Source organism: Dermacentor andersoni, chromosome 5, assembly GCF_023375885.2.
Source record: "Dermacentor andersoni chromosome 5, qqDerAnde1_hic_scaffold, whole genome shotgun sequence".
Taxonomy (NCBI): Eukaryota; Metazoa; Arthropoda; class Arachnida; order Ixodida; family Ixodidae; genus Dermacentor; species Dermacentor andersoni.
In genome coordinates, this window is record NC_092818.1 from 195850658 (window position 1) to 195868400 (window position 17743).

Below are 17743 nucleotides of genomic sequence, written 5' to 3' on the forward strand. Positions count from 1 at the left end.
TATCAAAGACGGATAGAAAATGATCATTCGAGCGCTTTTCACGCTAAACCTAAGGTTTATAAGGCATCGACACAGAAAAAAAAGCACAGCGTTCTCAATATCGAAATCACAACGATGTTGCGTACGAGCAGCACCACGTGAAGCAGTCTACGCAATGCTAGTCGTCGGCTGTGCGGCCGCAAATCCGCGAGCTCGGCACTATATCTGGAAGTCTGTATCACGTGAACGCCAAGTGATGGTGGCACTCAGCGACTACGTTTGAAATCGCCTAAAAATCGAGCTTTGTATCTACGAGCGTAACTGGCGGACGTGATATAAGACGGGTGAACGTACACACGCAGCCCGAATGAGACCCGTCATTGATCACTCCGAGCATTTTGATAGATGTCCATTTTTAATCGCAGAACTCTGTTGTTCACCGTATACAGCTCTGTGGATGCATTATGGGTCCACGAGTGCACGGCTTAAAGCGGACGCTGGTCGCACATCTTTGAAGATCTGAACTCTCAGCAAAAGGGGTGTACGCGCGGGAAGTACTTGTGGATTCAGCGCACACGGTGGCATTCACCGTAGCAAAATTTTTACGGCCCGCACGACTACCTCGCAGTGCATCAATTATCCATCGCACAAGCAGTTAGTGTACGTCGCTTTCCTTTGTACTGTAATGCACGCTCTTCCCATTTCCCCAGATTCAGTGCCAGTGAATCGCTGCCGATTCGCGAGTGGCCGCAGACTAGGCCAAAACTGGGAGGCATCAAGTTCAGGAGTAAAAGTTTGTTTAAGGTAACCTGCGCTGCCCATTTGCCGACGAAGCGCCTGCGTTTCTGCCATAATGAACGGGAAACAACCGCCGTCACACAAAGTATCGGCAAGCTTTGTAAGCTGGCGGCGGTCACAAAAATCGCAACGCTCCTTTTGTTGGGACATTATCATGACGACATTGTATCCCCTCGTTCCAGTAGGTTTAAAGGCCTGTGCTGTATAGAGGGCGATGCATACCGTTGCCGTGTGATACAGGGCTCGTCCGACGTGCGGCAGGTACTGCGCCTGCTCCCCGGTGGTCGTCGGAAGTTGCTCCTGTGAGAAAAACAAAATGGCGCCGCCTAGTTTTTCATCTGCCCGTAACACGTCAGCACATTCTACGCGTGTCAAATGACACCGAAGCTTCCTTTAGAAAATTTTTAGTGCAGGAGCATGGTCATTTGAGCGAGATGGTAATGTGTTTGGTGAAGATACGTGAACGGGGAAAAGGACTTGAGGAATCGGAAAACGCGAATGCTTACTCAATGAAGTTATTCTAGGAATCAGTGTAAAATATATGAGTATATAAAGCCTAACGAGCACATACAAAATATTTTATCGAAACGCTGCTATATCCGAAAAATCCTACGTTCCGCCGGCTTATGAGGCTCCAGTTCTCTGATACTTATTCTCTGTGTACCACCTCAACCAAAGCCTCCGTAAAATTTGATTTTGTTTAATTCCTATGAATAAAGAAAGTGCCAACTACAGGATCTCTGCTTCAAAAACTTACAACATGGACATTTAGTGTCGCACAGTGAGTTATATCAGAAGTCGTCCTACATAGATGACGGCTCCCTGCTGTTGCGCTGCTCAACCCCCGAGCATTGGCATCAAGCCACGAGCTTCGTCGAATGCACAAAGCATTAGATGTCAGAGGAACGAGCGGGTATACGCCCGATTATGAAACATTCAATGGCCACCTGATCTACCGCTCAGTTTAACAAGTTTGGCCTTGGTTTTAGAAACTCTTTAGAACAATTCCCATAGCAGAACGACGCTCTAAATGAGCTTTACGAAGGCTACGTCTGAGTCTGTCTAATGCATGTAATCAGAAACAGACTGTTCAAGAACGTCCCCCCCACCTCTCTCTCTCTATCTCTCTCGCTCGCAGTTGCCCATAGCTGTCATAACGGCAGAAGCTTCTTGGTCTTCAATCGATAGTGCGCTTTGTGAAGGAGACTGGACTGTGACAGCTTGTGACTGTCAGCGAAAACTTCGTAACGAGTGTGTATGCACTGAATGCCTATTTATTTTTCGTATATGCTTACCTATTACCGCGTTCACAAGTGTAGAGTAGCCAATCAGGCATGGCCTTCATGGCCATGCCTGATTGGCCATGGCCTGCGGATTGGCCATGGCCATGGCCTGCGTTTCCTTTTTCTTCGTCTCTATTCGATGAATATAGTCGCAAGCCAACTTCACAAGATTGCGTTGATTTGAAAGGCTGAGCTGCACCCGCATTAACGAGTACAATTACCGCGATATACAAGGTCAGTGATCGACGGAGAGAGAGGGCGAGAGAGAAATATTTTTTTTTATTTAAGGTTAATTAAATTAATAAGTATTTAAATCTAGGCGGCCCGACGAGCTAGCTCTCCAGCACGCACCAGTACGATGGTAAGTGATCCATGGGCCCATTGAACAAAACTGATCGCACGTAGATCAGTTCGAAGGTGGGCTGCGCCAGTGCGCGGGTCTACCGCGATATACAGCAAGGCGATAACGCTCGGTCACGGAATTGTCATACACGTGACAACTTTGTGAACGTGGCACCTTCAGGGAGTCGCTATTACCTAAATAGGTAATTAAACTCGAGTGATTGGATGAACTTGAGCTACGCCAAACTTCCCGTCTTAAATTTCTCGCCTAAATTCGGCGCAAATTGTATAATCGCATCAAATTATGGACCAACGGCACTTTTGAACACTTGAGTCTCTTATGTGCAGGGTAAGCCTTCAAACTTGACATGATGAAGTTTGGGTTATTTGTCAATGTATAAAATGACATTATTTTTTTATTTCTAGCCTTGGCCATACATTGCCCGAATATGCAGGTATAACGTCGCTAGAACAAGGTGGCATAATGTTCCCGTGGCATCACCCCCAATTTTGTCGCTTCTACTGTGTTTCCTGGAAAACCACTGATTAAATTGCAGAAAATGTCATCCACTTGACGTATTGTACTTGCTATCTACCTAATTAAAACATACTTTCTTTAAGATTAATATTATTGAAAACACTCGGACATGACACTGCACTGACAAAGTCAGTTGGCGTCCCCGTCACTTCGTACTGCTACATATACTGAGAAACTCCTCCACATGCTGCTGAATTTTGTCGGGATTGCTAGGATATATATCACAGCCTCTCTTGAAAGAAACGATTCTTTGGTAGTGTAAATGTTGTCCACGTCGTGTCGTGCTTGTAGAACTCATGGCGCTGGAAAGCTTTTAAGAAGTTCACCAAGCGTTCAAAAGCTCGAACAAGGGGTCATCTGCCTCTCCAGTAAGAGGAGAGGCCTAACATTCACTGAGTCCGCTGTGTCATGTGCGCAGAGTACTCGTTTCTTTCGACAAAGGCTTTGCCTCCTGGATGAGGCGACCACGAAAAATTGCGCGCCCGTTTGCATACGCGGAAGAGTACCTGCGCGTAGGCCCCGTACGCGCCAAACTGGTTGAAGATGAAAGGGTTGAGGAGGCCCATGTTGCCCGCCATCTGCTGCATTCGCCGAAGCTGCCGCTCTTTCTCGGTGTCGGCAAATTTCACCACTAGACTAGACGACGCACCCTGTAATAGAAAAAGACACACCCGAAATCTTGAGAAAGAGGATCATCGCTGAATTCACACTCAGAGAAAGATCAGTAAATAAAGGAGATGCCAGGGGTCATGCGCACTTACAACGCACGAGGAAGTACATTAAACGGACTCCTGCACAATACATATCACACATAAAACAATACAAGTCTAGTGCACGTTCAATATACTTTTAGTGAAGTACGAGGTGCTTGCAAAACGAGCGGCGCCAATGAAAAAGAAAAGCGCTAATTTATTTCTAAATATCAAGGGTAGATCTATCGCGCGTCCGACACGTCATTCAGCACGGATCACAAGCGTGTAGAGAATTCAGGCAATACTACGCAAATGAGAAAAGACGGTCGGAGGGGCTCAAATGCCGCGCGCCACGGTTATGCAAGCGAAGCGGACAGTCGCTCCCTCGGCAAACCCGGGGTTACTCGTACGTAGTATAAGGACACGGTGACACAGACGTCGCACAAGATTGTCCAGCGAGCCTTGTATAACTTCCTCGTGCGGCAAACATGAAGCCGGCGAGCGCGGCGCCACGAAACGGCATCGTAGGTTAAATATGACGTCCATCTAACATATCTTTGTGACCATGTTGCGCGGTATAAAGCAAGCGTGGCTGCACCAATCGTAGGACTTTCCGAGCATTTCTGTCCGTTCTGCGAAGACGGCCCAACATGTGTGTGCGTGCGTGCGTGCGTGCGCGATACACAAAAACGACGATGATTTCACGAATACACGATGGCATGACTAATGACTTATTGCCCTCAGGTAGATAAATGTTACCACTTATTCCCTTACTACTAGAGTCAATGCTGACCGTAGTGCGCTCGGTCATCTGGTAAATACTTGTTGCTGAACTAGTTGGTTTGTTACTACGACGTAATGCGGTGTTACTACGATGTAATAGGATGTCAAACAAGATAAAATCGCGACGCGACAGAGCGTCGACAAGCGCGCTTTCTTTTTGTCGTGGTCTTACTTCACTTTGTTTGGCGTCCTACAAAACCGTGAAGGGTAAGCTGGGCTACTCCCGATGGTACTGCAATGGCACAGCACCTCCCACGAGTCAAGAACGGGGGAAACTGGCACGCACCAGCTTTTGTAAGTGGATCGTTGCTATGCGACGTGACGCCAAGCGCCTCAAATTACTAGCTCGCACGAAGGAAAGGAGAGTTGTCCTTCTATTGTGCCATGAAAATAATTAAACTGGGACCGAGTGGGTTGAGCATCGGGTTACTCTGCTAAGGAACCCTGGCTTCGATTCCACTATGACATGATTCATTTTTGAACTGAGGAGGCCCCAGGGGAACGAGACAAGAATCTACCTACGTACCGCAAGGTACCTGGTTCCAGGTAAAATAATGCCTCGCATTTAAGTTCTTAGCACTAAAAGAAGCAGCGTAGAGAGAGCGAGTAGCGGGATAGCTCTCTGAAGGACGTAGCCTCTGTGCTACGTGAATGTCGGGAATAAAGCGGCAGGTCCACGGTTTCGCAAGAACCTGGCTAGCCTAGGACGCGCCGTCGCGCGGTGACGAAAGGGACGCGCTTTCCGATAAGCCGTTTTTTTTTTTTTGTTCTGCCGGAAGAAGCTTCCTGCGGAGATGCGGTTCAGTATACACCCTGTGCTGCCTGTATAGAGAGCTGCTGGAAGTGGGCAAACCGTTACTCTGTGCGCTGGCATGTCACGCACTCGACAAAGAGCCCAGACGAGCGAGCAGCCCTATGCGCGCACCCTCGCTCGTTACCTGTAAGTGACGCTGGCGTCGCAGGCCCTTTGACCGAGTTTCGCGCGCGGCGTGCGCTACCTCGCGGGGGCGCTCCTGCGTCGCCAGTTGAGTGCGGCTGCCGCACACATCGCACGTTGCTTGAAGAGCTTCGCTGGGCTTTTGCACACGGCCATTGTCGGTGGCCGAGTGCAGCCCCCAATTTCTCCAGCGGCGCGAGGCGCCGTCGGCGTCAATGAAAGAGCGCGGGTCGCTTCCTTTGTGCGCACATCAGGCAAGGATTTTGCCCGTGGGCGGCTTCGGGCCCGGAGGAGTCCTTCCCTCGTATATATACGGGGGCATCTCGTTAAGAAGGCAGTCGCTAGCGCACGCTAGGCACGGCCGCCTCGTGCCCCCTTCATGCCGAGACAACGACCCCAGTCCCGCTGTCGCCTGAGCTGGCAGCACTTCGGCGTCATTTATCTTTTGGCCTGGCTTGCGGCATTTCTCCCCGAACTAACGGCGCACGCCCTTAGGAAAAAAAAAAAAAAAACGACCGTACACACAAAGAATGTCGTCGTAGGGTGGCACCTCAATTGTTTTTTTCAGCGGTGAGCAAAATGTGCGTGATTAGCTTGAACAAAATGAGCGTGACGGTTATACTTTTTGATGATCGAGAGGAGCAGGCAACGAATTGAGACAAATGGAGGCACGGATCTCTCAAAGGTCTCTACGCAACTCGAAAGGCTTGTGGGAAGGTGTTGCAACATCAGGCGTCCATGAAAGATAGACAACGCAGGCAGACTTATTGGGCAGGTACTGAATAGCCAATGACTCTTGTCGTGAAGCTCACTACAGCTCCGGGTAAGAATATTTAAGTGAAGACACCAGATCCGGTCTGGTATCTTCACTACCAGGGCCGAACTGCCATTTTTTCGTGCTTAATAAATCAGTGTATATGACTGTGTTTTCGTGTTTTTCAGCGATGACCTCTTTAACCACAGTCCGTATTGCATAGATTTCAGCTGTGTATACAGAGGCGTGCTGTGGCAAACGAATACTTCTTTCCCAGTTTTTTTGTCCCGGCCCCCACGCCTACGTATTCCTTTGTTTGAGAGCCATCAGTGTAATATTCCACGTAATCTTTATATTTATCTTCAAGAGCTCGGAATTCTTGTATGATGTGTTCGTGCGGGGAGTCATTTTTCTTTAGAGGTACCAATGCCCAATCACATAACTGCATAACTTCGCACCACGTGGGTAGTCGTTGGCCGTTTAGCAACCTGAAGGAGCTCATCACGAATGTCGGAATCACGACAGTATTCCTCATATCGCAGAAGAGGAGGTCTAAACATGTTCGACTTATTTGTGTAGTGTAATCGTGAGTTGCACTGTGTGACGATGTTGTAGCATATGCGTTGTGGTGAGGAGTTGATTTTGAGTATGTAGGAAAAAGTAGCGCTCTGCGATACTGTAAAAGAGGCTCATTAGATTCAACGTGTAAGCTCTGAACAGGTGATGTTCTGTAAGTACCACTTGCCAGTCGTAGTCCTAGGTTATGAACTGGATCAAGTCGTCGGACGTAAGAATGCCTGGCTGACCCATATATGATGCTATCGTAGTCTAATACGCTACGTATCAAAGTGCGGTAGATGTGTAGCAGGCACTTACGGTCAGAGCCCCAGCGCTTCCGGTTAAGGACTTTGAGGATGTTAAGTGCATTTTTCGCTTTAATTTTGAGGCTATTTATGTGCGCGAGAAAGTTGAACTTTTTATCAAACAGAACACCCAGAAACTTGTGTTCTTGTTTTACCGGCTTCCTGTAGCTTAAGGATGGGATATGTTTGTAGGCCTCTTTTTTGTGTAAACACAACACTAACAGTTTTTTCACTTGAGATGCGAAAACCGTTTTCAGATGCCCACTGCGTTAGCTTATTCAAAGTAATTTGAATTTGCCATTCGCAGGTTGCCAGGTTCGATGCACGACACGCAAATTGTAGGTCATCCACATATAATGAGTGCATTACAGAGGATCGAATTACATTACTGACCGAGTTCATTTTCACCACGAACAGTGTTGTGCTTAATGCGCCTCCCTGTGGCACACCATTTTCTTGAATGAATACACGTGACAGCACCATTCCTAAACGCACTTGGAATATTCGGTCTCATATGAAATCCGCTAGACATTTGAGCATTCTACCACGGGTTCCTAATTCCGCTAAGCCCCTTAAAATACCAAATCTCCATGTTGTGTCGTACGCATTTTCTAGATCAAAGAAAACAGTGAGACAGTATGGCTTGTGCAAAAAGGCTGCACGTATCTCGTGTTCTAGCCGGACTAGGTGATCCGTTGTAGAGCAACCTTTCTTGTATCCGCACTGATGCTTATCTAGCAGGTTCTCGGTTTCAAGAACGTATGTCAATCTTATGTTTATGATGGCTTCATAAGACTTTGCAAGGCAACGTGTGAGTGCTATAGGTCTGTAGCTGGTTGCTGCTGTCGGAGGTTTCCCAACTTTCAAGAAAGGGATCATGATGGCTTTCTTACATTCACTGGGCATTTTTCCCGTTTCCCAGATTATATTTAAAAAAACGAAGCAAGGTTTCAACTGCTTAGGAGGTAGGTGAGCGAGCATTTCGTAATGTACTCTGTCCGGACCAGGTGCTGCGTTTTTGCCAGTGGTGAGTACTCTACTGATTTCCGGGAGCGTTAAGGGGCATTATATGATCTCTCTGAGCTTTCTGTGGTCGGAAGCTTTAGTTTTTCTGCTGATTGCTTATATTTTAGGAATGTAGCGGAATAGTTTACTGAGCTTGAGATGTCACAAAAATGCTGCTTAATATGTCTGCTTGTTCTTCTAAATTTGTTTGCGTGCCTGGAGGTGAGAGTATGGGGATAGTGTAAGAACCCTAATTGCCTCTAAACTTACGAAGCTGATGCCACATTCTTTTGGATGTTATCGAGCTACTTATTGACGATACATAGTTTTCCCATGACTGTCTTTCGGCTTGCCTACGTGTGTACCTGGCTTTCGCCTTTGCTTTTTTAAAAGACAGTAGATTATCTTGTTTTGGGTATCGCCGAAAGATACCGCACGCTTTGTTTTGTACTTTTTTAGTTTTTGTACATTCATCTGTCCACCAGGGTATTAATTTTTTTCCTAAGAAGACGGAGGACTGCGGAATCGTCTGTTCTGCTGCGGCAAGTATATAGGCAGTAATCTTTTCGTTCATTTCATCTATTGTTAGATCAGCAGATATGTCATCCAGACTAATCTTTTCGCTGTACAGAGGCCAGTCTACTAGATGAAGTTTCCAACGAGGTGATCTCGACAGTATTGTCTGGAAAGGACACAATTTATTTAATGATACCAGGCATATGGTAACTACCATAGGGATTGTCGATAACACCCCATTTGAAATCGATAAGGAGAGATGGAGAGCACAGCGCCAGATCTAGAGAGCTCATAGCTCCTGTTCTTGGGCTAAAAAATGACAAAGCATACTAACCAATGTCATAACATATGTCATTGGTTAGTATAAAATCTTGGAAGTGTTTGTCCCCTGGTGTCACTTGTTCTACTACCCCATAACGTGTTATGTGCGTTAAAATCACCCGCTATTAAGAAAGATTCAGGTATCTTGTTTAGAATTAACTCCAGATCTCTTACACTAAGACGTGAATGTGGTGGAATGTATATTGAGCAAATGGTGATGGTTTTGTGTGCTAAAACAGTGACAGCGACGGCTTCTATGTGCCTATTAATGGCAACTTCTCTAGCTGCAATATGGCTCTGCAGAACAATGGCTACACCACGCGAGCGCCGATTCGCTTGAGTACGGTCGCGCCGTACAACTGCCTTCTAAATGTTTTGGTCCTTTTCGTCTAAGTTTGTTTCCTGTAAGCACAAGGCCACAGGAGAGAAGTTACTTAACATGTCTTTGATGTCACCTAAATTGTGTAAGAGCCCTCTACAATCCCAGTGGATAATAAAAGCCATTTTGAAACTGAAAGGTAAAAAATGGCATCAAAAGTGAGTGAGAGTAAGAAAGATGTTAGGTGACACAGATCTAAAGAAGGCTGATACGAAGGAGCGATAACCTTTAGGTTAACGCTTCCTTATATGAAGTGGTTATTGGGACTTTGTCCCTCTTTTCGCGCTCGAGAGAGTGCTTGCCCTTCGGCGTCGATGACAACGGAGCTTTTGGGTAGACCTCCATTGCTCTCTCTAAGGTGCTGAAGGGTTGGGCGCCGAGACACGTGTCTCGGGCTTTGGGGTTCGTTTAATTTTAGGGCACTTTGGGACTGGTGTCTGCAGGGCCTTTGAAGAGTGTGTAGCAGCACTGGCTGCTCCCACTACGCGGGCGGGAGGTGTCAGTGCGGCACCAATGCCCGTAGGCTCGGAGGACTCCTGAGCCCTCTGTGACGCTGCCCCCACCTGCGTCACATCGGTATAACTTCTTAGCGAAAGGTATGACAATCGCTTTCTTGCCTCAAAGAACGAGATTTTTTTCTTTAACAGTTAGTGCAATTACCTCTTTTTCTTTTTTCCAGCAAGGGCAAGACCGCGAGTAAACTGGGTGATCTCCTTTGCAGTTAATGCAATGTGGGGAAGAAGTGCAAGTGCCAGATTGATGATCGTTGGAGCTGCATTTAGCACAGGTTGTCTGGCCTCGGCCTGCATGTGAAGCATGTCCAAAGCTTTGCCACTTGAAACATCGTCTGGGGTTCGGGATATATGGTCTCACGTTTACTTTTACATGCCCTGCATCCAGCGAGGTAGGCATTACGCTTGTTACAAAGGTAAATATAACATGTTTTGTCGGGATTTCTTGGTTATTTCTGCGGTTGACAATTCTTTGTATTTTGGTAACATTTTGTTCCTGGAAACCTTCCAGCAGTTCCTCATCGCTCAGGCAAATAGTCTTCCTCTGATATTACCCCCAGGCTTGTATTTAGTGTTCTGTGCGGTGAAACTGTCACTGTCGTGTCGCCAATGCTGGTAAGTTCCGAGAGCTTTTGCGCTTAATCTTTGTCATTTAGTTCTAGGAGGAGGTCCCCGCTAGACATTTTTGAAGCTTTGTATGTCGGTCCGATTTTGTCTTTCAGGCACTTGGCCACGAGGAATGGAGAGAACTTTCCTACTGGCATGTTGTTTTCGCTGTGGACTACATAGTACTTCGGGAAAGATATTGCGTTCCTCCGAAAGGAGAATTGGAACAGTGCTTCCGTGCGGCATCTTTTCAGACGCCGGTCAATGACGACAGAAGTTTGCGCTGCCATAGGAAAATGTGTGTGTTTGGCCACAGCGCCGACCGCCCATCACGGAGCCCAAGCAGGGGACGCGGCAGAGTTTGTGTACAAGCCTGCACAACGCCAGCCGTATGCCGTCATTATAACCAAATATGACATAACCTAGGACAAGGTTAACTCTTGCTGCCAGGAAGCTTGGAAGTACTAAAGAAATGAGAACGAGACAGGAGAAATGGAAAGTGAGAGAAAGACGAAGGTTGGAGGGAGAGAGAGACAGGAAAAGGCAACTACCGATTTCTCCCGGGTGGATCAGTCCGGGGGTGCCATCTAAGTAAAGCCGAGGTCAAAGGGGTGTGTTGCCGCCGCCGAGGGGCCTTAAAGGTCCAAACGCCCGGCATTGGCTCAACCCCCAGGATCCCCTTTTCCCCGGACACGGCTAAGCCGCGCACGGTTAGACGCTGGAGGGTCCAACCCTCGTGTGTTCGGGTACGTGGTGTCGCAACGCATAAAACGCCTGCTCACAAAGACGCCCCTGCGGAACGTCGAAGAACGCTTACGCATTAATATTTCTGTAAATAACAAAGGCGTCAGCAAATAAGCTGGCACTGGAAGCATATTTATCGCTTAGGTGATTATTATAAACGAGCAACAGGGTTGACCCAAGCACCGAACCTTGACGTCCACGAGACTTTACGGGCGTTAATGCTGAGCAAGATCCAGTTGCAAAAACAAGCAGCTGTTGTCTATCTAGAAAATGACTGACCGAGTTCACACATTTCTGCTTGGCAATTTTTATTATAATACGGTTATGAGCCCCGTTACGAAACGCTTTTTCGAGTCGATGAATAGAGTGTGTATTCTAATTAGGTTATCTACAGTGTCGTAAAGGTCAGAAATAATTCAAATAGCTGTGACTCGCGGGAGCGTCCACGCAAGGACCCGTTTCGGTTTGGTAAAAATGGAATTATGCTGATCCGAATATATCATCGTTGCAGATAAAAAGGTGTTTAAAAATCAGACTACGTTTGTTTATGAGACGGGCCTGTAATTTGTGAGGGTAGATGGTATCTAGATTCGGTTATAGGTATTACACGAACAATTTTTCATGCATCTGGCAGGTATCCGGTATCAATAAAATGCTGAAAAATCGCAGTGAGATTGCGAGCTATCACTGGTTTAACTAGCTTGTGCAGTTTGGGGCATATACCGCCAGTACCAGGGGCTGAATTATTTGGTATAGGATTAATAGATAGTTCTACTCCTTCTTGCGTAAGCACAATGTCGTTCATGGTCACATCTATAAGTGGGGGATTGGAGTTCCATTGGTAAACAGGGAGCTCAACAATCTTAAATTTGCAAGCTGGTCAATCGAACGGATCTCCAAGTGTTTGCATGTATTAACAAAATTATACTTTATGAAAAATATACTTGCACGCCTTTCCTAATTTGTGATAGTAAAATTGTACAGGCGACCGGAAAAAGTGAAAACGGACATAAAAGCTCGCAAAAACGGACATATGATGTGTATACTGACGCACACCACTCACCACATCACTTTATTTTCCTTAAAGACCCCTTTTGGGGTGTTACATAAGAGGTGGGGTTTAGCACAAATGCAGGCATTTACAGGGGTCGAAAATGTTGATGGGCAGGTTATGGCAGCGACCTGATGGAGAAGGCCGTTCCAGTCAGTTGCTGCTCACAAAAAAAATGAGTTCATGAAGGTGGTGGTACGAGCTCGTGGGCGCAATGCTTGAAGAGGGTGCGCGATGCGATGGGATCTGCGTGGTGGGGTGCGCGGATGTATGGTTCTTGTCTTAGTGATGAATAAAAGAACTTGTTATTCAAGACAAGACTGGCAATATGGCGGCGAGAAGAAAGATTACATAAATCTGATTGCAATTTTAGACATGATATGCTAACGTCGTATGAGTATGAGCTTGAGTGAATGAACCTGGTAGCCCGGTTTTGCACAGCTTCGATGGCATTTGTTAAATATGCTTGATGAGGATTCCAGATGGCTGATGCGTATTCCGGTTTAGTTGTGATGAGTGAAATGCAACCTTATAGTCTGACATGTTGTGGAGCTTCCCGCTGCTGGCGTCTTAAGAAACCTAGTGTTTTATAAGCCGATGATATCAGGTTAGACACGTGTAGACGCCACGATAAATCTTCAGAAATGGTGATATGTAAGTATTTGTAAGACTGAACGAGGTCAACAGGGGAGCTAGAAACAGTATACTCGAAAACAAAGGGTTTGCGTACATATGCCCTTTCACGTCTTTCCTTCTTTTTTGACCGACTTTACGCACTTCTTAAGCAAATCGTACGAAATGCACGTTTGTAAATAGGATGCACTTATCTGCCTGTTTTCTTGGACCCTCCTTTCTTTTTATCTGCCATAATCTTTCTTATCAGTGCATTTTTCATTGGAAGGTTGTTTTCCCCATTGAAATGCCACACGAAGTCAACATAAAAGCCGCATAAGATTAACACGCCTAGGATGTCGAGGCGGCTACAGCAATGTAGATTGGTTGAGCTTAGAGATCAGGCGGAGAGGTTGGGAGCATTTGCTTCGCCCTACAACGCGCTATGAGCGATCAAAATTCATTTGAAAAGTAACACGTTGTTGAGCCCTTAATCTTCAGTAAGCTAGTTGCACTTAGGTGGAACTTCAACCATGTTCCCTCTTACATGGGATGACTTGCACCGTTTAACCCCATGCACGTACTTAGATCATAAACTTAGGCTTTTTTGCACCTTCGACATCGTATAACTTCGAGCTTAACTTCGTAAGGTGGCGACATAAATATAAATCCAAGACTTGGCCAATGTCTTTTCGCGAGTTTTATGCTATTACTTATTTACAATTTTAGCGCTGTGACACATTCATTCCGCAGCTGACACGGACGTACTCCTTATTCGCCTAATCATAAGGCACGGAGTGGTTGGTGTTGTTCACCTGGTCGCAGTCGTTGACGTTACTCCATTGGCCAGCGTAGACCCAGGTAAGGAAGAGGCGGAAATGCGTTTTGGGAGAGGAGGACAATGGAAGGATGCAATCGAATTCAGCTGCATGTGCTTTACTTTTTTCTTTTCGTTGCCTACACCCACGCAGAATATTCGACATTGATCGGAACCCGATCATGAGAGTATGTACATAGGAAACGCAAGACTGTAAGGGTGTGCAAACAGCGGATCTCGAAACCGATTTCAGTGTGGTATTTACCGAATGTCCCTCCCGCTCAGTGAAAATGCAATCAGCGTCGCATTTTCTGCACAAACACGGATTCGAATGCGCGGTTTTGTAAGCGCGTAAATGTTTGGATTCTAACGATGGCGGACGCAGCACTATTTTGACTAACGTCGGAGACAAATACGCTTCCCTCGATCGATCCTTTGATCTCTGCAGTTCTGCGCAGAGACTGATGAGGAACCAACACGTATTCCACTCGATATTTAGGACAACTTAAGTTTTGCCGCTTTAGAGAAAACAGGCAGGCGTGAAAAAATTGAAGAGCTCGAGGTTGACCAATGACGATAATTAATTATCCTAGTGCTGGAGAATTTTAACAGCGTGCAAGGACACGCAGAAAATATACATTGAAGATTAGGGTGAACGAAAAAAATAATAATTTTCTGAGGGATCAAACGGATGAAATGGTGATCCTGCGCCATTCGCCTGTTCGGGTAGCGCAAGTCGAGGTACACCGAGGGTAAGTGATTACGAGAAGAACAGGACGTGGTGCGCACAGCGATAATCCTTTGGAGATAGAAAACTCTACGTAAATAACAGGTGCACGCAGGGGAGCTCTGAGCAACCTTTCGCTTCTTCCGTGTAAACTGGGGCTGCGCCCTTGTGACTGTATTAAAACTATGAAACAAACTGGAAGGCATTCCACACATGAACGTTTGCGGATGAAATTCGATTATTGTGGCAATTCTACAAAAGTTCCACCACCTGGTGACATGTAAAGAACGAATATCAGACTGCATCAAAGTCGGTGTGCAAAAGAAATATGCAGTGGCAAATCAGTTTTGCAGAATCCCGCAAGATGGAGGAAAGTTCATGAAAGGGAATATTATCATGCACCGGATTATAGCACGCAGCTACAAAGGAAACTTAGAAACCCATACAGGTTTCTCAGATATAAAGCTTCGAACTTGAAGAATAATTCGTCCTAGTCCGGGGTACTTGCTGTTTCCCCTTTCAGAACTGTGTATTACTCAGAAAAAAAAAAGCTTTACTAAAGTCAATTAGATTTACTTGAAGCTTTAGTTAAATATTGAATTATTTTCCTCAAATGACTTTCCTTACGCACAGCGGGACTAATCTACGCAGTATTGAAGGCAACGCGAAACAACAAGGGCAGAGACGTAGAATAGATACCTGTCCTTGTTTCGCGCTGCCTTCACTTCACCATGGAACAGTACCAACTCGTCTAAATATCAACCTTGCTACAGTATAAAGTACGTGTGGTGCCAATGCGTTTCCTGGCGTGCTCTGAAGATGGATACGTCAAAAATGGCACCTGTCTCAGCAGATTTGCTACTTAGCAGGCCTGCTCTCAGCATTGACAGCCTTCCTCGGAGCGGTTGCAGAGTAACCACTGTAGTTTAGTTAGTGAGCAAAGTGAAGATATTGGTTGTTTAATTCATAAGGTTTAACTTTCCAAAGGAGCACTTTGGCTACAATAAGATCTTTGCGGAGGGCTCCAGAGTAATTTTTGTCCCCCTGTGGGTTCTTTAAAGGCGGACATAAACAAAGCATGTGAGCACCTCTGCATTTTGTCTGCATGGGAATGTGGCCGCTACTGGCTCGAATCGAACCCGTGACCTTACGCTGAGTAGCACAGTGTCGTAGCCACTGAGCCACCGCGATGACTAAAATTAAAAGTTAGAACTTGTCCGCCACTTTAAGGAATGCAAAGTAATTAGAAGTAATTAATAAATCGGCTACTGGCAAAGAAAAATATGTGGTGAAGAAGTAAACAAAACAAAAGACAGGTGATTTACTCCGGAACTTTTACACTTTCACTGACAAAAAAGAAACATTCTGCCCATAAGAAAACTTATTATCAACCGAGGATCACGGACAGTAGTTCCAGTTATAAACAAGATCACCCGTGACAGTTACAAGAAACTAACACATCCGAACGCTGGTTCAACATGTTGCCTATGCTGTTAATTTAGTGGAACAAAAAAAAAAGGGCGAAAAAGATGAAGCTATTTTCGACCTACCGCTGCTGAGAGTAGATGAAATAAAATATTTTAATTACGCTTGTAAATGTAATATTCCCATTCTAGATGTCTAGAAAATGCAACGTGGTGTTTCGTTTCGGCAGGCAGAGAAATAAAAGTTGGAAACAAGGAAATATAACAAACAGCATGAAACGCGCCTTATCTCTCCTGCCGTGTAAATAACGATATTTCACAGTAGCGAGCGTTAAAGACTGAGAAGCTCTGTGGGAAGTTAAATGCCTGAATGCAGTGGAGTCGCCTTTCACGCTGGTATGGCTAATTTTGTTCCTTCCCTGAGGAGCGTGGAGTCTAGTACTTTACATTACGGGCACTACGGGCAATAAAATTGGCAGTGTATTTTCCAGGCAAGAACACTTGATTTACATTTGTGAGTAACCTGAATCAAGGACAGTAGTCCTGTTGCTGCTTGTGGTGCATTGCTGCTCCAAAATTGGACCTTAAAAGTCAAACAACAAAAATACTTGTCAGTTGAGGCAAAAACAGCATTAGAAGTGAGAAGCTGAGAGCGGGAGAGAGAGAGGGGGGGAGGGGTCTGTCTTGCGCATCTGGATGCACAGCACGCAAAGGTATGCGTAGCGTCCTTGCAGGCGCCGCCCTCCCGCGCGGGCAGAAAGACTTGTCCCTAGACATGCGTGATCGAACAAGCAGTGCGCTTACCGGCATTGTCTGGCTGCCGTGGAGAGCATTGATAGCTGCCTGTGCTTCAGTGTGTGTACTAAACTTGACAAATGCGCAACCTGCACGAGAAAAAGAGAACGCAACACTCGGATGAGTGCAATGTTTCAATACCATGCGACGCTCGAGCTTTGCAGCATACGCAGGCGAAACTGACAATTAAACAAGCGCACATGGCGAACAACCTATTGGCGCATTCCAAGCGGCTCTGTTACACCAAATGAACTGCGCCCGCCGGGTGGACGAAGGTGACACGTAACATAACAATTTCGGGTTTTTGGCGTCACTGCACTGCTGACAACAGGTTGTTCGCGTATTGTGTTGGTCAACTCGTTGCCAGCATAAGGATTGAAACTCAGGAAGAAAATGAAAGGAAATAGCGGATGCAGTAAAAGTGCGGACTAACAGCGGTGCGAGCCCAGATTTCAATTCCTTTACAGTTTGCAATAGGTACAGTACAGTCCGCTCCTAATGGGGACGCTCACTGTCTTCCGCCATCGATTACTTCTGGGGTATGGGAAGTACTCCTACGCAATATTTTTTGTGCATAGATGTTTAGATGTTTTATCAGCGACACAGCTTTTCGACAAAGTTGATGAGCTGTCGCAGTTCCATTGCTTTTGCTGCGAGGCAAATGCCACCTCTAGGAAGTGGAGCCCACGTACGTTAGCAGTAAGATAATATCAAGTAGGCAGCCCAAATTCATATGGAAACAACTAATTCGCTATGCTATACACTTTGGAGTTTCCCACAGCGAAGAATTCATACAAGGAAATGTACACACACGAAACATACACTCAGAAATATATGTATGTGCAACACGTCGACAAAACAGGGCACAAGCGAGAGGCAAACAAAATACACAAGTGAAAGTCGGTTGAAGTATGAGGTAAGGTCACAATTTATGCTTATTTAGGCTCCCAGTACCAACTGCTATAGACGGGCCACTATCAATAAACAATCCTTTATTCTTCCGGCTGTCTTCTTATGCTGGGAATGCATACAAGAATAACCTAATTTACCAAATCAGTGTGTAAGCGCATATCAAAGAAGAGTGATATAAAAAAAATTGGCAGGCACTTCACTAATATTACCTGCCACTTATGCGATAATATGAGAACGGTGAAACAACCCGTTATGAAGGCAATATTAATGCAGTATTAATATAATGAATATATCACTTCGGAGTATGTTTATAAGCTATTTATGAAAGAAAACAAGAGTACAGGCGTATGATC

The 17743-nt window shown here is 45.8% G+C and overlaps 1 protein-coding gene across 4 annotated transcripts in view; it reads right to left on the reverse strand.

Annotated features, from left to right (window-relative positions):
• Nucleotides 1-17743, reverse strand: part of bru3 (CUGBP Elav-like family member bruno 3) — a 710212-nt gene that overhangs the window by 37100 nt on the left and 655369 nt on the right. For all 4 annotated transcript variants that reach the window (XM_050179555.2, XM_050179554.3, XM_050179552.3 and 1 more), the window contains exons 4-6: nucleotides 16488-16567; nucleotides 3447-3590; nucleotides 1000-1077 (exon numbers count right to left, since the gene is read on the reverse strand). In XM_050179555.2, coding sequence (XP_050035512.1) covers nucleotides 1000-1077; nucleotides 3447-3590; nucleotides 16488-16567 — 302 coding nt within the window. The remainder of the gene's footprint in view (nucleotides 1-999; nucleotides 1078-3446; nucleotides 3591-16487; nucleotides 16568-17743) is intronic.